The sequence below is a fragment of the Zeus faber genome (assembly GCF_960531495.2).
Source record: "Zeus faber genome assembly, chromosome: 15".
In the NCBI taxonomy this organism is placed as follows: domain Eukaryota; kingdom Metazoa; phylum Chordata; class Actinopteri; order Zeiformes; family Zeidae; genus Zeus; species Zeus faber.
In genome coordinates, this window is record NC_137194.1 from 21,215,273 (window position 1) to 21,240,689 (window position 25,417).

The 25,417-nt window shown below is 45.4% G+C and overlaps 2 protein-coding genes across 2 annotated transcripts in view; one reads left to right on the forward strand and one right to left on the reverse strand.

Annotated features, from left to right (window-relative positions):
• Positions 1 to 100: 100 nt before the first annotated feature.
• ptpdc1b (protein tyrosine phosphatase domain containing 1b) lies at positions 101 to 3,381 on the reverse strand (the record flags this gene model as incomplete). The annotated part of the gene is made up of 9 exons (XM_080015295.1): positions 101 to 235; positions 329 to 439; positions 555 to 737; positions 897 to 1,849; positions 1,930 to 2,067; positions 2,153 to 2,271; positions 2,377 to 2,457; positions 2,720 to 2,885; positions 3,366 to 3,381. 9 exons carry the CDS (start codon positions 3,379 to 3,381, stop codon positions 101 to 103), a joined length of 1,902 nt encoding a protein of 633 aa, XP_079871421.1.
• Positions 3,382 to 12,338: 8,957 nt separating this feature from the next.
• The window catches only part of LOC307241682 (protein bicaudal D homolog 2-like), a 43,913-nt gene continuing 30,834 nt past the window's right edge, over positions 12,339 to 25,417 (forward strand). Inside the window, exon 1 of the mRNA XM_080015878.1 lies at positions 12,339 to 12,770. Within this exon, the coding sequence (XP_079872004.1) occupies positions 12,543 to 12,770 (228 nt within the window). The 5' untranslated portion in view covers positions 12,339 to 12,542. The remainder of the gene's footprint in view (positions 12,771 to 25,417) is intronic.

Genomic DNA, 25,417 nt, shown 5'->3' on the forward strand with positions numbered 1-25,417 from the left:
AAGAGCTAGTATGGCACAGAGGCGCAAAATCATCCCTCGCGTTGCGCGTCGTCAAACCTAAAAGTGTTCACAGAACATTACGTATGCGGGTCCGTCGTGGCTAAATCACTGGGAGCGACGCCGTGCAGGTCTCCTCTTCCTCGATGGCTTTGGATCTCATTTCCTGGAGGGCGCGCCTGAGAACGACAGTCATGTTCTCGTACACGTTCCTGCCTTCTTCGGAAGTGTCGTCCAGCTGTGGAATGGCAAATGGTTTGTTTCAGTCCTTTTGAGTAAAACAATTTTTCATCAGACAGTGACGCTGAAACGATCAGAGTTTTTTTCGTACCCAGGTGAAAGCCTTGATTGCGCGGTTGAGAAAAGCCGCCTCCACTTCCTCAGATATTAAGAGTAAATGAGCCATGCACTCCAGTATGCATGTTAACGTCTCTTTAGGTGCCTTTTGGACAGTGGAAATAATAGGACAGTGTGATTCAGAGAGTTTGTGCTCAGCTTATTATTTAGAGCTCTCGAATCCGCGCCCCCACGCAAACTGAATATTAAACATAACTGACCTGGTCCAGTGAGTTCAGCACCGTCTGAGCTTCACAGTCGTTGGGGTTCAGGCCCTTCGCTGCCTGAATGGAGATCGCTGGCTCTTTTAGCTGTTCGAGCCAAGCCCACATCAGTCCGGTCAGGATGAATGGATCCCGCTCCATACACAGCCTCTCCCATGCTCCTCCTTGGTTCAGTTCTGCCTGCACGCGCGTCAGACGTTTTACACCTCCCCTCCAAGCATGTGACTGACATTGTACGATTCATAACATAGGCTGAACTGCTCGCTGTTAAATAATCATGAATTAATATCTAGCTGGGCTTTATGAAGGACAGCATGTGGAAGGGGCGGGATTTGTTACCTCCCATTCTAAGACGGTGTGCTTCTGCTCTTCTTCCCCGTCCAGAAACAGATCCACGGCCAGTGCTTGGGCGACCAGCAGCCGCCTGGATCCCAAAGAAAGCTCTGTCTGCAGGGTGATGAAGGGCACCTCTGAATCCTCCCCTCCCTCGTTGCCAGGCCGGTTGGCGTTCATGGTCAGCTCGGCCCTCTGCTCTGCCTTCCACCTGGACAGAATGTTGCCCTGGTTGGCAGGCCCTTTGTAGTATACCAGCGACCCTCTGCGATGCATTTCTTTCAGCCTCGTTTTCTTCAAGAGGAGGGATCCGTCCTTCTGCGTTGTGATGTTCTTCTGCTCCCATAGCGAACCCGTGGAGCTGTAGGCGATGGCGGAGTGGACGTTGCTCTGTGAAAGGGAGGTGAGAGGTTGCGCAAGCAGGTTGAGCTCTGACCCGAGCCGCCTCAGGTCGGAGTCGCTGTAGCTCAGGCTCTTGCGATGGTAGAAAATCGCCGGCTCGTTGAAGTGTCTAGGTAGGGACGGGGGGCCCGGTAGGCGCTGCTGCAGCACCAGCTCTGGGCCCAGCTTCTCAATGGTGTTGAGGGTGTTCTCGATGTCATGGATGTCGGGGGCCTCCAGTATGTCTTCCTCGATGACCTGGCGATTCTCCACAATGTCCACGAGCAGCCTGCAGATCAGCTGGATGATCTTGGGAAGGTGCCTCAGCTCCCGGCGTTCGTAACCGTGCAGTATGTGTCTCTGGCGCACCAGATACTGGGACAGAGTCACCGGGTTCAATGGGGGATTGGAGCAGGAGAAAATGCTCCTCAGAGGGGCAAGGAATTGCACAAACTGTCTGACGCACTGCAGCTGACCCCGAGTCTGGATGGAATTTGGACGTTTGGCACGCACATATAAAATGGCCTGGTCAGCTGACATCCTTGTTGCATAGGCTAAGAAGCAAGCCATCAATACCCCTGTATTGGAGAAACAACCCAAAATACGCGTTAGCCAGCAAAATGATATCCGGGTTATTTTGTTATCTATTTGTCGTCACCTGTTCTTCCTAGACCGGCATGACAGTGAACTGCTATCTTCCCCTCCTGCGTTGCGAACGCCATGACCTTTACTATGTCAAGCACGGTCGTGAGATTGGCCACTCCATAGTCGTCCCAGACAAAATTGTAGAAAAAAACTGGAGAGGTGGGCAGGCCTTTGAATTAAAACCATGCTTGTTTACTATTTTGATAGAATGACTCCGAATCAATTCAATCGCTTACTATCGTTCTCCATGAAAACCTCAGGGCGATAGGAGAAGCCGCTCTCCGGCTCCAGAGGCTTCCCACAGTTCGCGTGTTCTCCGGCCCTCTGCAGATTGATCACTGTTTTTATGCCACTTCTATGTACAAGCAGATACAGGCAGAAGACAATGTGCAGTCATGTCAACGTCAGCAAATGCTACACCGAGAAAGGTGATATGACCCTTAATCATGGGTACCTGTACCTTTTGAATTGATCAATAATATTATATTTCTCAATGACCTCCGTTGATGGTCTGGACATGGCAAGAAGGTAATCAGTAACCCTGAAATGATAGAAACATCACTATTGCAGTGGCAATTTATCTGCAACCTTTAAGAATTTCTGTTAAGTGTATTCAAATATTTTGTGGTAGAAAAATACAATGTACAATAGTCAGTGCTTGAAGTGGGCCGGTACTCACCGAAATGCAGTACCGGCACTTCAGCATTTTACTCTTTGGCGTTTGACGTAACATTTGAACAAGGGGAGTATCTGCACATATTTATTTCTACTTCAAGCACCGACAGCAGTTTAAAGCTGCTTACCAGGAAGAATAGAGGCCTTTAATGGCCTGCTTGTCCTCGCTCCAGTAACTCGGGCTGTCGTACTTGCAGGCCGGACCACCACAACCCATGGAGCACTGCATAGGAGCCGGGATGATGTAGCGTATGGCCTCGCCCACCACGGTGTACTTTGCCCGGGGGGCTCTGACTGGAGTTGATAGAGTGCAGGAAGAAGAGGAGAGGGATTACTATGGTATGGCATACTGTAGGGCTTCAATCAGAACATCAACAGTGTTTTATTGATGTCAAAACATCAATTTCTCGTGATGTGTATATGAAACATGTCGTTTTCGGGATAATGTACAACATAAATAAATACGGTAAACTATAAATAAGTTTTGATATACGCACATTTCAGACATTTCCGATGTAGGCCAGTACACAAAATACAATTACATGGGACTTTAGCCATTTAAACTAAATGACTAAGGATGTCACTGGCAAGTGCTCATTGAGAGGTGTCTAATCCTTTGGGAAGCTTGTGTCACATGCAACATACAGTAAAAATAGCACCCGATGAGGCAATTCAAATTCAGGCCATTTGTTGAAATAGAAAAAAAAAAAGCAAAAAAAATATTGGAAAATCTATCTACTAAAGTAATTGTAATTGCAATCAAACTTTACCTACCATAATCCATCAGCATTACGATTCTCATCTTGACATGGAGTGCCAAATGACTGGTCACTCACACTGACATCAACAGTCATAGCAGTGCCTGCGCACAAACATTTTGTACTTTGTGTTACACTTCGACTTCACAAAACATACACCTCCAGACAAGAGTAAAGCACATGAATCCAGTTTCAAAATCCATTTTAAGGCATCGGTTTGCATACTGTACCAGTTATATTTAGAATAATGGTTCTACTTAAAACGCTATTAAAATCCATCACAAATCATTCGACATGAAACCACAAAAGAATATTCAGCCAACCGCTAGATTAAACGAACACAGGAACACAATAGTAGCGATCCAAAGAAAGAATAGTGGGTTTACCTGTAATGAAATAGTGAAAAACCACCAACTCAAGGCACAAATGCTCTAGTTTTCTAAATGCCAACATTTATGAAATGAACCTCCGCAGCCGTTGCTCTCCTCTCCTTCTCCAAGGTGGAAACGCTCTCCTCGGGTCCTGCTCGTTTCGAATGGGCTGAGGTTATCTCTTTATAATAGGGTGGAGCAACAGAGGTAGCCATGGCGTCTTGTCATCATATCCTTGTAGCTCGGTGACTTCATATTACCTGAAAGAAAGTAGGTGATCTATGATGGAGGAAGGAAGGTTTGAAGAGTAGCCTCAAGTGTTATTCTGCATTTCTGTGCCTTATAAATGTCTCTCTGCAGGCTCCTCTTCTGACACACACACTCTCTCGTGGACCCCCATGGATGATGTATTTAGGCTATTCCTGACTCCCGCTGGATTAGACTAGTAATCTTATTACCTCAGAAATAGATGTAGAATACGGTCTTTATACTCCACTGCTGCTATGCAACAAAAGACCACTCGTTTGAGCTCGGTACGTTCTCCAGATGAAAGCTTGTGGGGCCGTTATTAACCACCATCAACATTTATGTGTTATTGTTTGACTCCATAAATTGGCAATTGGGATTTCATCTAAGGTGTGTGTTGTTTTTTGAAATTTCAGTCTAATTTTAATGTAAGATTTTTATGTGCAAGTACCTTCATTGGAAATAGTTTTTTTTTTTTTAGTATATTGGCCTTGTGAAGAGCTAAAGCCTCCCTTCATTTTATGCATTTGCATTCTTCTTACCCGCACCTACAAAAGGAGGGGCTGGAGGGACCAACAGGGACATAGCAGGTACAGTAGCTAGAGTCTGATGGGCTTACTTCAGCTAAAGCTCATTAAGATGAGGTTACTGGAGGAATCAGGTTGTGATGTTGAGCTGACTTTCTTTGGTCAGATCTCAACGTCAATGACTGCACTCAGCTCGTCGGTGACCCTAATATGTACACTGTTCAGTCCAACCACTTAGCACTGTACTGGCTTTTGAAATCTTGTGCATAGGCGTAGAGAATTGGACAGCAGAAAAAGATCTCCAACACTTTCACTTTCACCATTGAAATGTCTTTCCAAATTCTAAATTTCCTTTTAATAAAAGTCAACTGCCCATCCGTTGCAGTGTTTGTAATTTGTACCTAGATTACTGGTTTCCATTCCCCATCCTGAGAAGGTGTTGACAAGATTAGCTTTGGTGAGAGTGATATTGCAGACTTAAGGCAACTGTCCAGTTTTATCCTGGATTAAAGGGAAAATAGGACAATGTCTGATGCCCCTGAAAAGTGGAATTTTAATGACAAATAATTTATAGAAAACTGAATGGAAATTTGTAATTCTTGAATATTCGCTGAGGGATAAACTATGAATCTTAGGTTATTTTGTTTCATATTCAATCTAGAATGTGATTTGTGATATAATAATGTAATTTAATCATATAATGTAGTAAACTAATAGTGACATTTTAATGTGCCTATATACCGATCATGAAATTACCTCAGGATATGAGGAAAACCATGCTTGATTTAAAGAAAAAAAGATTAAAACAGGTGGATTCATATAAAAAAAGGTCTTTCATCTTGGCTACATTCATGAGACGTATAAATATGTAAAATATTGACGTGTTTTTGAAGTCTGAGCTGTCAAGATAAGAATCCTGATTTGCTGAGGCCATTGGCAAAATGAAAAAACCTGAAGAGCGCCCTCCCCTGGCTACAAACTTCACAACAGATAACCTCAACAAGAGATATTTCAATTAAATGTGAATTCATTATGAAATCACAATCACAAGTAAAATGTTCTACCCACATAATAACTGGACAATTCCTTGTGATATTGTAAAAGTAGTGTGTGTGTGTGTGTGTGTGTGTGTGTGTGTGTCTGTGTGTGTGTGTGTGTGTGTGTTTGTGTGTACGTGTGTACATGTGTACATATGATGTATCTTCTTTGGCATTAACTGCCATCAGCTCCTCCAACCACTCAGCTTTGTGACATCACAAAGACATCATGCAACTATACCGGTTGCCACAGTCACTGGGGGGCGGGGCCATGTGGGGAATGTGTTTCCATGTTTCCATCACAGCGCAACAATTCTAAGTCTTCCACTACTACTACCACTACTTCTACAAAGTACTAGCACATCCCTCAGGATTGAGTGGGTCGCCTTGATATACTGTGGAAATGTGACTCGTAATTGAATCTATTTAATAATCTTTAATCGAAGTTTAATATCCAATATTAAAGACAGACAGACACACAGACAGATAGATTTCGGTATGTGTGGTTTCAGTAAGTCTGGTAGATCTTGTTTTAGCTCTGTGATGTGTCTGATCAGACCTTTGACGCCCTGCAGGCCTCGAGTTCACGTTGATTAGAGATTAACTTCAATGCCGGCATAAAAACCCCAAAAGAAGTTCCCTTTGATTTGAAACCAGAGCAGGCATTATCCATTCTAGCCATTCTAACATGTTTCAAAACCCCTCCGGTTTCTGATGGTCTGTTTCAGTGTGTGTTGTTTTAAATGCAAATGAGTGGCTGCTTCCCACAGCTCACTCCGGAACTGTTTGCCCCAGATCTGTGAGCCAATGGGGTTTGAGCATGAGTAGTAGGGTTCTGTTGTATGAAGCACCTAAACTTTCACTTATTAGAAATACACAGTCCAGTTGCTGAATCTTCACTCATGTTAGATCTACAAGGCTAATTTTAATCAATAAATTATTCTATGTTTGTTCCAACTTTCAGCAAGGTCACTGCTGCACTGCCAGTTGTCACTGCTGCACTGCCATTTGTCACTGCTGCACTGCCAGTTGTCACTGCTTTTTTGGCTCGCTTGCTTCAAGCTTGTGGGTGACACTGCACGTGGCTCTTTTTGTTTCATTCAATTAGGAAATATCAGAAAATAAAATAAATACATCTACAAAAAAAACACTGTTTTTATTGGCTAGCAACAACGTTACAGCCAAACTATATATATATTTTTAGGATCATTAAAAATATGTGAGATTAACAGGAAACTAAACGGGAGGACAGCGGGAGAGATGGGTAAAATACGGGAGAATCCCGGGAAAAACAACGGCGCAGTTCCCATGTTTGGCTCTTAACTTTGACGTAATGCTAGCTGGTCCGGCGGCACTCAGCAAACCAGACCAACCCACTCAAGCCGTGGGTGGAGATACTCAGATGGGTGGCAGTTCTATTTCTAATGAGGCCCCAAGTGATGTAGAAAGGGGACGCAAATCTGAACGCTGCTGGACAAGCTGTGGCTGGGGAAACTGTGTAACGTGGTGATCACAGTGGACGACGTGGAGTTCAACATTCACAAGAGAGTCCTGAACGCCTGCAGCGAGTACTTTGGGGGGGTCCCTCACAGGAAGCGGTCACTCAGGAAGCCCATTGCGTCTCTACAAGGTTTACTCTCCTTCCTTGTTGAAATGTTAGCTTTCTTAGCATCTTGGGTCCAACGCCTCCACGCAGATTCATGTATGAAAACTATTTCATGGGACAAGTTTACCATGTTGACCATGAGCAAAAAGAAAAAAATCCCTTCCAGGATGCTAGGAGAGCAATAGGTGAAGAGTAGGCAAATATATGGCAATTAGAACAGCCAATCAGACAACTGAGTGGGACATCAAAGGTCAATTACAATCAAAAAATGGTGCTGTCTCATTGCACTTATGTCTTTTCCATCATGTTTACCCGGGACCTCAAACTCCACCCACAGGGCACTCTTCACCAGTGGCTTGGCCCAACGAGAAAAGATCTACAGCATTCGCGGTGTTTCTGCAGACGTAATGCATCTCCTTATGGAGTATGCCTACGCCCACTCCATGCTGGATCTTTTACAAGTATGCTGGGACTTACTACGGAACCAGCTCTGTCCAGAGAACTGCATCTGCATCTGGAAGTCCGCCGAGATGCACTGCAGCAAAGCCTACCTCTGCATGCTGCAGCACTACAGGAGTTTCTGGAGCAGACACTGCCGCAGCCGTCAATGAGGACGAGCTGAGCATCAAGCAGGAAAGAATTGTGTTTGAAGCCGTCGTGCGCTGGATCAACCACTGTGCCCAGGAGCGCAGGGACCACATGGCAATACTCCTGGCCAAGATTAGTCTAGGCTTGATGACCGCAGGCTACCTCATTAGAAGAAGAAGAAAGAAACAGTCTTTATTCATCACACAACACACCACACTATAACACATGCTTGCACACACACACACATGCACATGCTTTTGATGGTGGCCGGTGAAATGGATTCTCTGCTTTTGACCCATCCTGGCTTGTCCTTCCTCCGGGGGCACAGCCAGGAGCAGTGGGCAGCATACGTGGACGCGCCCGGGGACCAGGTGATAATTGTCCATCGCTGGTCAGACGATGATGGGTGCATGTTTTTGGTGGGGGTCCTTACTGACGTGAGGTGGAGGAAACCCCATGTGAGCACGGGGAGAACATGCAAACTCCACACAGAAAGGCTCCTATTTGGGAGATAACCCGCCGGAGCACCGTCGGGTTGTGAAAAACAATGTGAAAAACAACCCATTGGTGAGGGACAGCCGGGAGTGCAAGCCCATCATTGTTAATGTCATGAATAGATCTTACAGCTCGGGTTCCAGCAAACCCCTGACCCGCCCCCGCCTGCCCTGTGTAACGAGTGACGGAAAGACAGGCAAGAGGACTCAAGAACAGGACTCAGAGTCAGGAACTTTGATAAAAGAAAAAAAGTCTTTACTTGAACAGGATCGGTACACAGGTAGACAGTCAGCGGAGTAAACAATCCGGCAGGGAGTAAACATAGGCGAGGTCCAGAAAACAGAGCAGGGAATCAAAAATACCAGGAGCCATGGAAAATGGGGGTATCTGGGGGAAAATCTTGGAACGCTTGACACATGGTACGAAGACGAGCTGGCACAGAGAGAGGGGAACACGCAGACTAAATACACTGGGGAGGGAAGGTAAATGACAGACAGATTAAACTAATCAGGGCAGGGAAGACAATCACACAGACGGGAAACAACACAATCAGGAAGTGAAGACACTAGGGAGCAGGGAGGACATCACACTCTGTGCCATCCTGGGCAAGACCACAGTAGCAGTAGTCCATCCAATAGCCAAACGATGTCCGAGCAGGTCACCTTGTTAATGTGGCCATTACAGAGGATAAACTGAGGTCCTCCCAAGTTAAAGTTCACAGAGGGAAAAGGATCCTCCTGAAACCCCTCTACCTTAGACCACTCTGACCCACCCTAACCCTTCAGCCATTATTACAGTCCACCTCTACCTATCTACTGAAATAAAATAAATACATTCTTTAAATGAAAGGTTGTGAGTTATGATTGGGTGCAGAAAAGGACACTGAAGAGGGAGCACAGCTGGCTGAATACATGTACAGTAGGTCACACTCTGGGCTCAAAAAAGTTAAATTTTTATTTTTATTAAAACATTTTTAATTTTAAACATAAAATTGTTGGGACTGTTGCATGTGGATGGAGTGGCTTGAGCAGCCACACCGGATGCTCATTGGTTGGGCTTACGAGCAGTAGTTTTAAAACCCCATCCACACACTCAGGAGAGGAGCCTGTGTCATGACAAGTTCAATCTGCTCCTGGCAAATTCCACCTAGCCTCCTCTCTACAATAAACTGGTGTTAACAACCCCTGTCCTACTGGAGGGCCCTGAAACGCCACTTGGGTGGCCTGTGGTAGGCCGAACTACCACATTGGTATATACTGTAAAACCAAGAAGAAAAGGAAGATACCTACAGTACTCAAAAACAATGCATCTGCCTCAATAGACATGGCATATTTGGGCAAATTTGTGGCACAAAAAGTTGAATATTTGGTAACCCATTGGACGAAACTTGCCACAGAGTAATAGCCTGCGATTCCCAAACGAGCCAATTGTCACATTCTGATTGAGACACTGCCAGCTCAAGGAGGACCTTATAGAGAACAGTCAGAATCAAAGACACCGGAAATACTCCAACACACTTCAGGCCATGCTAGGACCTTGGACTGGAGACGAGGGCGTGGCTACATGACACTGAGTTGATGATATACGATGATATACGAAAGAGAGAGTGGCCATGCTGACAAAAGGATGCCAATATCCAATATAAGATTTTGCACAAGGCTCATATCACCCAATTCTAAATGTTCAAAATGGGTTTTGTGGATAAAGAAGTTTGTTCTCACTGTTCCCTTAATACCAGAGATGACTACTTTCATGCCATCTGGCTCTGCCCACCTATCCAAACATTCTGAACCAACATCACCAAGAAGCTATCACAAGCTGTGGGGGCCGGACTGTGGGTGGGGGGGGCTGTCTGCCGCCCTCTGTTCTGTGGTCTGCATGTGTGAAGGCCGGGTCTGGTCATGCGCCTGAAGGGGGTGTGGAGCTGCCCAGCATGGCTGAGGTGTTGTACAGCGGCCCGCTCCAAATCTCGTGAGAAAATGGAGGAGGGGGAGAGAGACGGGAGAGGAAAGTGTTGGAGTTGTTGTGCTGAGTTATGTTACATTGGTGTCAGAAGAAAAAAAAAGAAAAAAGAGTAACGCCTCTGAGTTTTAGCACCGAGTGCTAATCACTTGAACAGCGGACCGTGCTGTCGGACCGCGTCGTGCGGAGAGAGAATGGCAAATGTTTTCCGATGACTTGCCCAAAATTTAAAAAAAGGAGGAGACGGGGGGCTATGGGGAGACTGGCGCGTACGGTGGCCGGCTGTCCAGAGCCACACCTGGGGGTCTACGGGAACAGTCAGTGAGAGTTAAAGAAATGACTGCAAAGATGGCTGCCCACATTAGTGTCCCACAAACAATTAAGACCCCCAAATATTCTGGTAGAGATAACTGGGAAGCCTTCCATGCCCAGTTCGAACTGTTTGCACATTCATGGGGGTGGACCAATGAACAGAGGGCACTTCAGCTAGCGATGTGCTTAACTGACTATGCTTTATTGTTCCTGCTGTTACTCAGCCCCGAAGAGAGACCTGACGATGAGGCTTGAGTCGGGGCTCGGCGCCGTTGTTTTGGCCAATATGTGGGACGGTCTACTGCGCTCCAAACTGAACAACTGGCACAGAAAGCCAAATGAACCATTATGGACATTGGCAAAAGACATTGAAGGACTCGCCCGTCGGGCGTATGCACACATGCCACCTGACATACAAGGGGAGCTCGTCAGTGACCAATTCCTCCAAGCACTGTCTTCCGCCGGCCTACGCTCCCAGATCCAGTTGACCCACCCAAGAACCTTGCAGGAATCCCTGGAAGTTGCCATAGAGAGGAAGCTGGTCCGGTCCGGTACCACCGTGGGCATACTAGAATGCGCACATGCAGTGAGAGTTGCCAGAGAGGTTGGTGTGGTCCCAATAAACCTGATTGGGCAGAGGAATTGATTCAACTTGTTCAAGCTACTACCCTACAAGGTGGGCGGAGCCCGTGTCTGAGAGTCTACTGGGGATGTGGCCGGCCTGGTCAGCTCCTCAGACAATGCCCGAAGTCCACTGGGCCTCAGGGAAACTGCCTGGGGTCCGCCTAGAAGGGACAATGCGAACCGATCATCTGCCCACCTACAACAGTTCCCGGTAGGGGGCCCAATGGAGAGTGTGACCTGGAAGGAACAATAACTCAACTCAACCCCAGTGAGTTATAACCACAGTGTGTCTTCTTCTGCAATGCGGAACGTTACAGTATAATATTTTTAATAACTTTAAAGTGTTTACTGTATATCATATTTTATATATATATATATATATATATATATATATATATATATATATATATATATATATATATATATATATATATATAATTATTTTTTTTTGTTATTTTTTGTTACTGGGCTGAGACTAATCACGTTCACTCATCTGTAGAAATATATGTGTAGTAGGCACTTATGCTTTATTGTTATTATGTATTATGGGCTCTGTTATATCAGGGCACATGGATATGGGCACAGGACGAGTACTTGTAATACTTTAAATATATTGAAGAGCAAGCCTTTATCCGGTTCTCCTGAGGGAGAAATTACAACCTAGTGCTTTCATTGCACTAGAGTAATTTGATGTCAGGGTACTTTTACTTACATTATTGTACTTTAAAGGAACTGATGCTGAGTGCTCCTCCATCACTGTAAATTCACTGTGATCCGACAGACAGACCGACGGACAGACAGACCGACGGACAGACAGACAGACAGACAGACAGACAGACAGACAGACAGACAGATTGATAGATGGATGGCACGCAGCCGTGCGTTCATCCACCAGATGGCAGAAGACGTATGGCAACCAAATCACCGCATCCATAGCCCTGTCTATCCGTTCTATTTCTCGGTCTACACGGAGAACGCGTCGGGAGGCGATTTCCGCGCTCCACATCGGCAAAGACACGGCGCCTGGTGGGACTTGTAGTTTTAACCCGCTCCAGCCGCCAACCCACGCGCTCGACGCCGGTGTTACAGGGAAACTACATCTCCCAGCACGCGGCACCGAGCCGTCCCGGCTGGGGAGGGGCGACGTCACCGCGGTCCGACGCTTCGACCCGACGAGTCCGCGTCGGGGGAGGCGCAGCGTCGTCAGTGGCGATGAACCACCTCACGGTGTAGAGGCACCGGAGAGGAGACACATGTCCGGGAACGCAGGGTCGGCAGCGAGAAGCGCAAGAGTAACAATCATGCAGTTTAAGTACAGGAGAACCTGAGACATCTCCCCCCCCCCCCGCCCACCCTCGTCGGACCTCCTTCCGAGTCACCCCCGCATCCCCCTGACCGATCACCGTCACTCATCGGCCGGTAAGGATGTCCGTGGCGGAGGAGCAGACGACGCCGCCGGAGGCCGGGCCCGTGTGGCTGCGGGCGGAGATCGAGCGTCTCGCCCGGGAGCTGAGCGAGACGACGAACGAGAAGATCCAGGCTGCGGAGTACGGGCTGGCGGTGCTGGAGGAGAAGCAGCAGCTCAAGCAGCAGTACGACGAGCTGGAGGCGGAGTGCGAGATGGTGCGACAGGAGCTGGACCAGCTCAAGGAGGTGGGTCAGAGAACACGGGAAAACCGGGCAATTTACATTATATGTTCGAGGGGTTTAAAAAAAAAGAATGTCTACGAGGGATTGCATCGGGATTTATGAAATCATTCAGAGATCAGATGAGACGATGATTCCAACCCCACCCTGCCACCCCATCAGGAATTCAAAGGATCGCCCATGTTTATTTATTAATGCACCACATTAGACTTGAAGACGCTCTCTAAGGCACTACCTGCCACAGTATTGGGTATACCATTCAATATTCCAGCCAGTACCCTTCCATAAGAAATATATGTTGGATATCATTTTATATTTGAGATGGAGGATAATTTAAATTAAAAATTCAATTCACCCATTAGAATTAAGATGAGTTTTCATTTCATACGTATTTGTATTCATATGATGTATCCAGTCTCCTGTATAAGGGGTGTACTCTGCATATTTATTTAATTCAGAAATACCCATTGTAATGGTTGGATAAAATAATTTCCGTCATGATTTACAATTTACATTTGAAATCCGCCTTGTTTTCTCATTCTTAAACCATCACCATACATAATATGTATGATCACCGACCGTGTGTGTGCGGTCAAATGATGACCAATCACAACAGTCCCGAAAACAGGAATTGGTTGTGCGGATAGGAAGCGCACGCGCAGAGGTTTGAATTTCAAATCTTCCCGCGCGAATGTCGACTGGGGAAACTTGTCAGGGAGAGCAAACGAGTTATGACTCTTCAGGCACGGGAGGAATGCTGGCCGGAGCTGCTCTGCCCAGGCTGGAACTGGAACTGGATCTGGACCGCTCTGTCAACGGTTTCCACCTCACAATGGTCACACTCATTCCCTGCCGCTCACTACTTCTCTGGCCAATTTAGTTCTCCCATTTCGCAGAATTATTCGTCATCGCCTTGTGATTTCGATTAAGAGAGGAAAGGAGGACGTCTGGTTGAGGGGAGGGGAGGGGAGAAAGCGGGGGCAAATGGGACACACACATGTAAACAGTTTATTTATGATTGTATTCCTCCCAGCCAAGGAATCTGCACAGTGCTCCGTTGGGGTTTCGTCTCTGAGTCGAAAGACAAAAACTGTGAGAAATCCAGACAGCGGAACAGGGAGAGAGGAACGGAGACAGATCAGCGGGGCTCCTCTCCCGTCTTTTTTTTGTTTTTGTTGCTTCCCTGCACTCCTCTGACGAGGATGCTGACCTACGTGACAGAAAAGGGGGGGGGACAACAGGAAAAAAGTTTGGTAGAGAAAACGGGCTCAAAACTTGTTCATAAAAGTAGTCATGACAGTAGCTGATTCAGAATGTGCAGCATACAAATGAGCCGAGAAATAATTTTGGCTTTTTTTTACAAATGCGGTGTCGAGTCAAGAAAGAAAAGTTCCCGCTATGTGTCTTATTGGCATCCATACTGTTGTTGTTTTCACGTCTTTCCCCGTGGAGACAAACATCCATCTGGATGCGCGATAAACTCGATTGTATTGTAAAAACCCGAGGACAAAGATTTTTTATTTCCCCTCGGGGTCAAGTCAAGCCGGTTGTAGATCAGTGCTCAGAGAGATGTTTGTCTCTCACACACATTCTCTCGGTCTCTCATCCACTCACTGCCCTTATCCTTATGTTACTCTTTCAAAGGGGGCAGCACTTATTTTTAACAGAAGGGGGAAAAAAGAAATAAACACCAGCAGGCATCACTCACTTCCAGCTTATTGTCTAAAGGAGAGCTTTTGGCAGGATGTGTGGTCACAGGATGGGCCATTGTGCAGCCAGTAGCTAAAATAAAAAAAATAAAAAACATATCTCTGCAGCAGGATTCCACTGGCAGTGCAAACACTTAAAGGGAAAGTACCGTGAGAGGTTGTCACGTTCGTCAAAGTCGCCTGACGACCACTTGTTTTGCTCCCTTCTGCACTCTGACATTTCCTCAGGAAAAAGGTGAAACTGTGCAACAGAAAGCAGCGGTTTACTGAGAGCCCTCTCTCTGGGAAGGTATCAATGCCGTGTTGTCTTTGGTGTCCGGCTACTGTTTAACTTGGTGTCTGCTATATATATATTATTATTATTATATTTTTTTTTTCCCTTCCTCTCAAGCCGCTTTCTCAGGGAAAAAGCCACAGATTTACAGAACTGGGAGATCGGGCCCTTCTGGGAGATTTACAGAACAATCCAATCCTGGATGTTCACTAGTGACCGTAAACCTCCTGCAAGTAGCTCCTTTGTCTCAATGTCGAAGAAAGTATAATGGTCGGTGGGAAATCATAATGGCAGTGGGCAAACTTCTGCTGCCCTTTAAAGTCTCATCTCGGTTCGAGTACAGGACAGTGCTCTAATGTACACACACACACACGCAAACACTAGGCTGAAAGCAGGAAAATGGAGGAATTCTGTAGGCCGCTGTTGCTTAGTAACGGCACAGCTGAGTGGTTTAATTCCGTCTGCCGGCTTCCTGCTTCCCCAGCAGGTGCTGCTTGCTAGATGCTGGGAGATTGGAACTTAGCCCCTCACTCGCACACAAGTCGTGTTGCTGGAAGCGAGCAAAGAAGTTCATCGCAGAATATTTATAGCATGATTTCTGAGCGATTGCCAATGTTGCCATTTTAGCTGCTTGTCCCCCCCCCCCAAATCACTCCTGAAATTGATTTCACCCTTACCACATGATGAGCTTGCAACCCACTGTTTCAAGTCGGTTCACCTCGCGAGAGGGGTCGCGAGGGGGACATAGCATTAACATTTGCAGATTCTTTCACGGCACCACAGTGCCCACCTTCTCTCAGTCTCCTTCCAGTAGCAAATACAACACACAGTTTCTCAGATTCACTGCTGCTCCATAGATAATGGTGAGACTTTGCTTCAAACTGGTTGTGTTTATCTAATGTCAAGAACTGACGTCGCTTTGTAGTGTATGGTCATAAATAAATACCTTATTCTTAAACAACGTCCGGATAAAATGACTGAATGCCAGCTACAGGCTTTCATCTAAGGCATTATTTCTTGCTGCAGATGCAATTTCCATCACACGTTTCAGCAGTTCATGGCAGTTACTTCATCTTAGCTATGGTTAGGATTGGGTCCCACATTTGTCCCACATAGGGTTTGATGGTGTGACGTTTAGTCACACTTCCAACTGTGTACGTAGCCATGGGGGAAAAAAAAAAAGGGGGGGGGGGGGGGGTCATGAGATAAATCACATGTATATCTACAAAGATGTCGTCAGGTCTCCAAAAACAAGAGTCAAGAGAGCATTCAGCCTATTTGTTTTTCCTTCCTCTTTCTCACTAATAGTGGAAAACACAGACACACACACACACACACACTGACCATGACAATGCCGCCATAGACAAAGCCAAATGGTGTTCTTTGGGTCCTTGGACGTGTTGTACCCGGTGTCAGAACACAGTGAAGCCATTCAGTCACACACTCTTGCCCTCTTTTCCTCTTTCCTATGTTTGCAGCAGCAGCTGTGGTCTGCAGTGCGGAATTCTGCCGGACAATTGTGACCCCAACTCTGACTAAGCTCAGTTAAACCTGGATTCTCTGTACTCTGCTTGTGAGCCTTTGTGTGTCGGGAGCCCGGTGGGGTTAACAGGTCTTGGGTGTCACAGAGGCAGGGAGTGTTAAACGCTCACAGAACAGAGGCAATGACAAAGGAGAGATTGAGAGAGGCGTCCCATTGTGCCTCTGTTTCAAAAGATTGGTCACTTTTGTCCCTTTTGAATTGGACAATCACTAAAGCGCAGATCACAATGTCCTTAAACAAAGATATTTGGTGCGACTTTAAGCCCTTGTCTATATTTAAATGCTATTGCATGCTGATAGGACGGCGGTGTAAAGTCATAATTGAGCTAATGACTAAGTTTACAGTCTCATGTAGTCAGTACATGTACTCACTTAACACTCAAAGACTCACATGTTGTTGTTTCACCTTTGTGTCCTTGCCCACCTTAATGATTATAATCATTTCCTATCTTTTAACTCCTTTTGATATTTCCTGTAAACGTACTTCCATTGATCAATGTTTGGCTCTTCAATCTGAATTCACCCCAGTGGTTTTGAGTCATTTCATTTGTGATTTGCCAAACCTCTCCACATTGTTTTGGGTATTCTGACCGACCCTTTCATCTGTAATATTGCTTGCCGGACGGCTGTACAGCAATTAAGGGGTAATCTTTTCTAAATGGCGCTAAATAAAATCCCAAATCCCATCCCCTCTGGGCCTAAGAGGATGAATGCCAGCCGCTACGCAGAGGGTTTACGGCGGCAGTCTGGGAGTCAGGCCAGGCTCAGGCACACTCTGCTGTCTCCGAAGCCACAAGCGCGTCGAGGTAGACCCATGTAGGGTAACAGTGGCCTGGTGAGTCTGTCCCTCCCAAACTTGGCCTTCGAGCCTCTAGCTATATACCAGTCAGCCATAACATTAAAACCACTGACAGGTGAAGTGAATAACATTACTCCTCTCGTTCCAGTGGCACCCATCAAGAGGTGGGATATATTAGGCAGCAAGTGAACAGTCAGTTCTTGAAGTTGATGTGTTGGAAGCAGGAAAAATGGGCAAGCGTAAGGATCTGAGTGACTTTGACAAGGACCAAATTGTAATGGCTAGACAACTGGGTCAGAGCATCTTCAAAATGGCCGGTCAGGTGGGGTTTTCCTGGTATGCGTGGTTAGTATCTACCAAAAGTGGTCCAAGGAAGGACAACCAGTGAACTGGCGACAGGGTCATCGATGCACTTGGGGAGTGAAGTCTAGTCCGTCTGGTCCGATCCCACAGAAGAGCTGCTGAAGCACAAATCGTTGAAAAAGTTAATGCTGCTATGATAGAAATGTGTCAGAACACACAGTGCATCACAGCTTCCTGCGTATGTGGCTGCGTAGCCGCAGACCGGTCAGTGTCCATGTTGACCCCTGTCCACCGCCGAAAGCGTCTACAATGGGAACGTGAGCATCAGAACTGCACCATGGAGCAATGGAAGAAGGTGGCCTGGTCTGATGAATCACATTTTCTTCTACATCATGCGAATGACTGGGGTTAGGGTCTGATCCGATGGAGCATCAGTGGGATGTGCTGGGAAAACAAGCCTGATCCATGGGGGGCCACACTTAATTGGACCAAATAATCAATCATTCTACAGTGATTGGGGTGATTTTGTAGGGGAGTGCATCTGCATAGAAAATAAAAAATAATAATATCTATATTCTTGGGACATTTAGGCTATAATCAGTAAACTGTCAACTGTACCAGGAAGTTTTCTTTTTCCCTTCATTTATAAAAAATAATTATTCCTCTTTCTTATAAGGAATGAACAACAAAAACAATTACAAACCAAAACTACTAACTACTACTACTACTACTACTATAAATAATGGAAAAATTTGGTAAAAAAAAACAAAAAAAAGATAATTTATTGAATTCAATGCTCCAGAATATAAACAGAAGTGTGTGCGCACCCTGATACCATTTCTATCGCTAAGTCGCAAATCAGCGGCAGAACTGCTTTATGGCAAATGCGGGGTCAGGGTGTGATCTGTCCGAGCATCTGACCCATACCACGGTGCTTTACGTTATCTGCACGTGGGGGCATTATTACAAAACCCCAATAGTCTGAAAAATGTCGGCTTAGAGATGGTTGAGTTTAGGTATAAGGTTAGAGATGGTTATGGTTAGGGTGTCGTCCATGTCCAATGGGACATTTTTTGGACTGTTGGGGTTTCGGGAATAATGGATCGTACGAACGGAATAGCATGGCATGGCTTAATACAGCATTTGCCGGTCTGCCGCCACGACGAAATGAGGTGAGCGAGTAATAAGCTTTTGGTTGGTAATTGATTTTGTTGATCGTTCCTTATAAGAGAGAGTAATATGAATACCCTGGAAACAGATTTTATGGTGATTTTATGTCTTCTTTTTGTAGATTTTTCTGCACAGGGATAAGAGCACCAAAATAAAAGGGGAATAATTTGCCAAAGAAAACAAGCAGGCTAAGTTGCCGATATATTCATCCAATTGCCCAAGCCTAGTATCAAGCAGCAAAAAAAGTTGTAGCATGATGTGGTAATTTGCCTTACTTGACATAGTCAAGTAATAGTCCCAATAGTCCCATCGCAGTCCTGCGCATGTGCACATCGCAATGACGACGCTGAAACGATATATCGCGCAGCCCTAGTTGCTAACCAATTCCATAGGATATCAAATTGATATCTATTGCTGTCTGTCCATTGTGAATAACCGCTAGAATAGGCTAATGTTAATGGCTGTGTGTCAGTTGATCGCAGTTGACCATATGGTACCGCAAAGTACTGAAAGATTCATCCGCCTCAGTTTTAGGCAAAATGGGACACAGCTAATCCTTAGTGATATAAGACCACCCAGTTCAACCAGGGACTTCATTAGCCATATGAGTGTTCGACTGTGCAGCTAGCATGGCTCTGTTCGAGCTGAGGTAGGAGTGTGTTTTGTCCGATATGTTTCATGGCGGAGCCTTTTGCATATTGTTACTGAATGTTAAAAACACTTCAGTGTTTTTGAAGTACTGCTCCAGTGGTGCTGGGCTGTGTCCCTCCCTCCCTCTACAGTGTAGTGTGCGGCTAGAGGCCATCCTGGTTTTATCACAGGAAGAAAACAGGGAGACACCCTGAAATTGACATAGATTTAGTTGTTGTTCATCTCCGCACAGATCTTTCGGCTGTGTCCAGACCGTTCCCCATAGACTTTCTGAATGTCCACCCTGGGCTAGATCATCTCGCCGTCATGTTTTTGAGTTCTAACCACCAAACATTGCACTCAGATAGATAAAACTCATTTGTAAACTACACGATCAAGTTCAAACCTGATACAACAAACGCATATATATATATATATATATATATATATAATTTTTTTTTTTTTAACTATTAGTGTTAAACATTTAGTTTAGAGAATCAAGCTCAAGCGGTTCGTCAATCAAGTCCAAAGACCGTGGAGAATTACAGTACGGGAGTCCAGCAGGATCACGACTCTTGCCACGTAATCCTATTTTTGAAGACTACGGGCAGATTAGGCGTGCGTCTCTGTTAAAAGCAGAGGGTGAGGTCAAAGCAATGCGTGTGTGGCTCCACTGATACAACAGGACCCTTAACAGGCGATGATGGCCAATCTTCCACCTCCCACGCTACACACCCACTGAGAATATGTCAACAAAGAAACCTGTGTTTATACACATGATCAAACTGAAAACCCTATATCTCATTACATTGTGTCTGCTCACCGTCCGGCAGACTGGACCAGCCATTTTGTTTTGTTTCAGAGTCTAGTGTGAGTGTAGAGCACTCAGACTAGTTGGGTGGTAAACTCCGATTCACTAAAGCTGCTTTCACAAATGAACTCCGGACACTTGCCGGATAATCAGGTGCGGACATTGTCCAGAGTTGCCCTTTCACACATGTAGCACCCAACCGGAGATTGTCCGTGTCAGATGCGTTTACACCACCTGGATATACTCTGTTTTGTGGGCGGAGCCTGGATCGAGTGGGCAGGAGGCAGGACGTGATGCAATGACACTTTGGGCTTTACGCACACCCAAGATGGCGGAAGAGGCTATCTTTTTATGGCGTTGATACTCCATGTATTTGGACGTATCCGCCATACAAACGAAAGAGTGGAATGGAATATAAAGGAAATCAGAAAGGAGTACAAAGCAGCTCTGTGCACAAAGGTAGATGACCCTTCTCCACCCTCGGCGGGCGGACTTGTTGATGACGTCACCAGCCGCATGATAAGAGACGTCATACAACGCGCGACATGCCCACTTGTTCGCTGGAAATTCTCCGGACAATCGCCTGCTTTGTTCACACAATCCGCTCCATCAGACATTACACAGACTTTATACTAGGGTGATGGCTGGGTAAAGTCTGGGTTAATGTCGGGGCTTAATGATTTGAACATTTGCGTTCACACATACAGCTCCTCCGAATAATGTCCGGATAATTTCAGGGTTGCAGTGCATGTGTGAAAGCAGCTTGTGTTACATATTGCTGCCTGAGGTGCTTGATGCTCCTGGTGGAATACAGGCCAGCTCATTACCATGATGGCTGTGTTTAAATGTATCAAATTGCCGACGCAAATGAATCAGATATGTTTTTGTGTCGTCGGTTGCATGGTTGTGTGTGAGGGGAGAAAGGATTTCCTCTTTTTTAACAGCATTTATCTGAGGAGCGTAGGAGGTGTGTGGATTTTGACTCCTTTGTTATTTCAGTTGGTTTCATCGAAACCCACAATTTTGTTAGCGAACTGGGGTTAACTGAGTTGACTCACTTTGTGTGTTTACAGTCTTACTAAGCACTAATACTCTACTCATCTATCTATTTAATATTCATACTAATAGCTTTGTGTTATTCACAATAGGCCTAAATCTTTGGTAGCTGGTAGGAGTGGGAGCAAATAATTACAACTTACTGACATCATTAGTAATTGGACTATGGCAGTTTTTTATGGTAGTGGTTGGTATTTCGTAATTGGACTATGGTAAGGTACAGTGTTTGTTGTTGTTGTTGTTGTATTTTTTTCAGCAACCACAAGGACTCTGTAGCTCTCAGCTTTGTTCTTCCTGCTTTCTCAACTCCATTTTCTTTCCTCTATTGCGTTACCATAATCCCCTGAGCCAGCTTCCTGTTTACCTCTGAGGAGCTGAACTTATTTATGGTAGACAGGAAGCATCTGAGATATGGCTCCATATCAGGCCGGATGTCATGGGATCAGTGGAAATGACCGCATCGGTAGAGTGACCCCGGTTTCTTGTGGGTATGTCGAGAATATACTGAATCCTGAAATTTTTCTTGGGAATTATTATTTTAATGGGTTAGGGTTAGGGTTAGGGTTTTGACACTTGTGTTGTCTGAATCACATAATTTGCTGTCCTGTGCATCACAGGGACTCAGTAAAAAATGTGGATTAATCTTGAAATGAAGTGCACTTGATAGTAATTATCTCCTCTATATTGCGGTTTCAACTATCCGTTTTGAAGATGTTGTTATTTCAAATAATGGAATCGCTTTTCCTTATTTCCTGAAAGGTGTAGAGTTTGTTGTATTTATTACGGCCTTTAAACTTGTCATGGCTTTTATAACTCAGCACACACAGGCAATAAATTATCAACATGCCAACCTGGTTATGTTTATGAAGCTCTAAATCAGGCAATGCACATGAAGTTTAATGGAAGGGATTTTTTAATTTTTTATTTTTACACTAGGTGCCCCAAGGGAATAATGAGGATTTCCCAGAGGCATTTCTAACCCCCTTGGTGAACGGCAGCCTGTCAAAGAATAAAGGAAGGAGATGGGGATCGTAATACCACAACCACATTTGCATATTCAGAGAGCAGGAAAATAGATGTTTGTTTCTAGCTATAAATGGGACAGATGGTTGCTGCTCAAACCCTAGTCGTGTGCACACACACACACACACATACACACACACACACACACACACACACATGTGACAAGCCCCATCCAGGTCCTCCTGCTGAAGGGCTCAGACATGGGCCCAGACAGGCCCAGATTTATCATCAGTTGTCAATGATTCAAAGTGATTGTTTCTCCTCCTTGCTGTCATCCATCACTCATTCTGTTTGCTTATGAAAGAGCTTTCTTCTTCTGCCTTGTGGCTTTGTTTTTTGCCATTATCAATTTGAAGTTCATCTTTTTTTACGTCGGGCGCACACTGATGGTGTGGTTTTCTCTCAGCCTGCTCCGGCGTACCATTGGTCTAGTTTAATAGGAGATGAATCTCGGGGAGGTGAGATGAAAAATAAATAAGGAATTCCTTTTTAGTGTATGTGGGTACATTTAGTAAATCATCACATTCTCTATTCTCTCTGCAATTCAAGCTCATCCACTCATCCTGATTATTTAGTTCATGGCAGAGGAGAGGCTCTTCTCACCTAAATTAATTTGACTGCTAGTGTCATTCAGAGCAGCCACACTTCTTGTGATTTTAGCAAGATTTAATAGGTCAAATAATAGCCATTAGAAAATGAAATTGTGCCCCTGGGCTTTGCGCGTCAACATTAGACGTCGTTCCTTATTTAGAAAAACGGGGATATGCCGGCGTACTCCCTTGCCTCATCATCTCTGTCCTTCTCTCCTCTCTTGCCTTCCCAAGGTGACTGTTGGAAATAGGCCAGTGGGTCTGTGTTCCCCCCTGTCAGAGAGTGTCAGAGATGCTGAGGGTAGAAGAGGAAAATGCAGTGCCTTGACTAGCACACCCTCTGCGGAGGAGGGGAGAGATGGATGAGTTGTTAGTGTAAAAGAAGGGAGGAAGGGGGCGGTGTATGATCGATATTCAGGGCGGAGCCTCACTCACAACAGTAACAATGAAGGACTTGGGGATGCGAGAGGAAGGGGCAGTAATTGGATGTATGCCAGTCCCCTTGAAATTTGTGAGGTTGAGGAAAATGGAGAAAGGGAGGAGCAACGGGCGATGCCAGGGTGTGCTCCTGTGGGAAAAGGCTTTCTCTCGTTTTAGATGGTAAATCATAAAGGTTGCCCCATCAGCTCCCATAATGTCTTTTTGTTTTTTGAGGGCTAAGAGAATAGATAGGTATTACATGTTTGTGATTTAATATGCAAGATCGTATAAGAGCAACAAACTATTCTTGCATCAGTGCTGCAAAATTCAGTTTAGGCTATGTTTTTACTTTGATCTCCTCTATTAATTATATTTTGATGCTTATGGTTGGCGGACAGTTATTTGAATGCTAAATGACCACATTGATTTATCAAAACAAAATTTTCTAATTTTGTCCCATTTAGATTCATAAAAAAAAAAAAAAAGATTTTCTCCATAAATTATTGATATAAGTAATGCAAAAGCCACATTGCATTGACCCCTTTAAGATATTGCCACTTTGACCCAACATTGAGGCCCAACTGGGACAGAAAATCAAGAAGCACACCAGCAGGCCACCATTTGTACGTAATGTAATTACTGTGAGTAGAAGGACGTCATTAGTCTCAGTCTGGCTGGTACCTAAGGTGGACTTCCCCAAGAGACCAGCTTTTGGCTTTTGGTCAGAGCAGAGGTTAGGAACAGGAGTTGGGGACAAGAACAATGGGGGGGGGGGGGTAATCGAGTCAGTAGAGTAAGCCCCGTGGTGTTAGTAGAGGAAACCAGAGACAGAAGGATAAACATTAAAGAGGAACTTTATTGAATATTCAAATGAATAAGCCGGCCAGGATCGGAAAATCTGCTTCGAGTAAGGAAGCAGATCTATAATCCGTGTTGTCCCTCCCCCATCCAACCTGCTCCCTGATTGATAGGATCTGTCCGGGGCTGATGGATGAGTCCAGCGTAATGGAGGAGAATGCATTAAGGTTGCATATACAAGATCAGTCTAGTTTGAATTGGTTAAATACTATCCGGCTAGTACATTTTATTTTATTGATATGCATTCAACCCGGATTCACTAAATTGGAAAAATACACAAATAACAGACCTTTGACTAGGTAAGGAAATATAATTACAAGTGTGTGTGTTTGTGTGTGTCCCAGCTGCTGTCCTCCTCTGTCACTGGGGGCAGCAGCAAGAAGAGGGTGTTATGACCTGGGAATTCATTTGAGAGAGTTCAGTAGGAGGGCGGGGGAGCCTCCCTATACACAGAAGAGACCAGTTTTATTTCACTGCTGTTTACCACAATGGGGCTTTGCTTGGAAAGCACGTAACAAGGAACAAGAATACTCCCCAGAATTTAGAAAACCAAAGAGAATCACATGCTTAATTCAACCACATTCTGAAGGAGTGCGATTCAAGGTTCAAATGATGATTACGCCGACGATTATCACAGGACAGGGCGAGGAGAGCCGGTTCCGTGAGGCCATCTGCGAGAACGCCAGCCCTTCTGCTCTGCCTCCGCCGGCCGCCTCTCGCCCTGTCAGTGTAATTGGCACGGTAACCATAACGACGGCTGTTCCTTCTGTGATGCTGGGGCGCGGCTGTGGGAGATTTAAACCCAGAGCGTGCGCAGGGGTTGGGGTGGAGGCAGAATCGACAGACTGAAAGACTAAAGACCCTAATTGAGGTCTCTTTGCATTGCAAATTATTAGGGATCCTGTATGCTCGCAGCTGGTGGGGATCACGGGTCTGATGTAAGTGATAAGGAGCCGGACCCCAGAACAAGACGTTACTATCAGTCCAGTCCGCATCCTCCCCTCAGGAACAGTGATTTTCTCTCGCCTCTTTAGAAGCAGATTTTACATACATTTTCATTTTAAATAGACTGTTTCCGCAAGATAATGAAAACAAAAGGAACACGCACGCAAAGAAAATACTTATTTCAGTGTCTCTATTTAAATGAATAAACATTTATTTTGACAGAGCCAATATATCTGAAAATGTTGCCGGTGGATTTTTTACGTTAAGCACTCCATGTAAAGCCAAGGGCAACTTCAGATCCTCCCACTGATAATGCTCCAAGCTGGAGTCATTTAATGTCGACCTCTGCGCTCAACTCCATCGGTGCTGTAATGGCTGTGTTTACCCAGCAACTATTCAGGAGGCTGGGCTGTCAATGCCAACACCGTAGAGCCTCCAGGCACCGATGGGATGCGGATGCTACCCTAGTGCCAGTGGCACGTTCCGTCGTTTTTCTATGGCGTAGGTTTCACCATATAACACC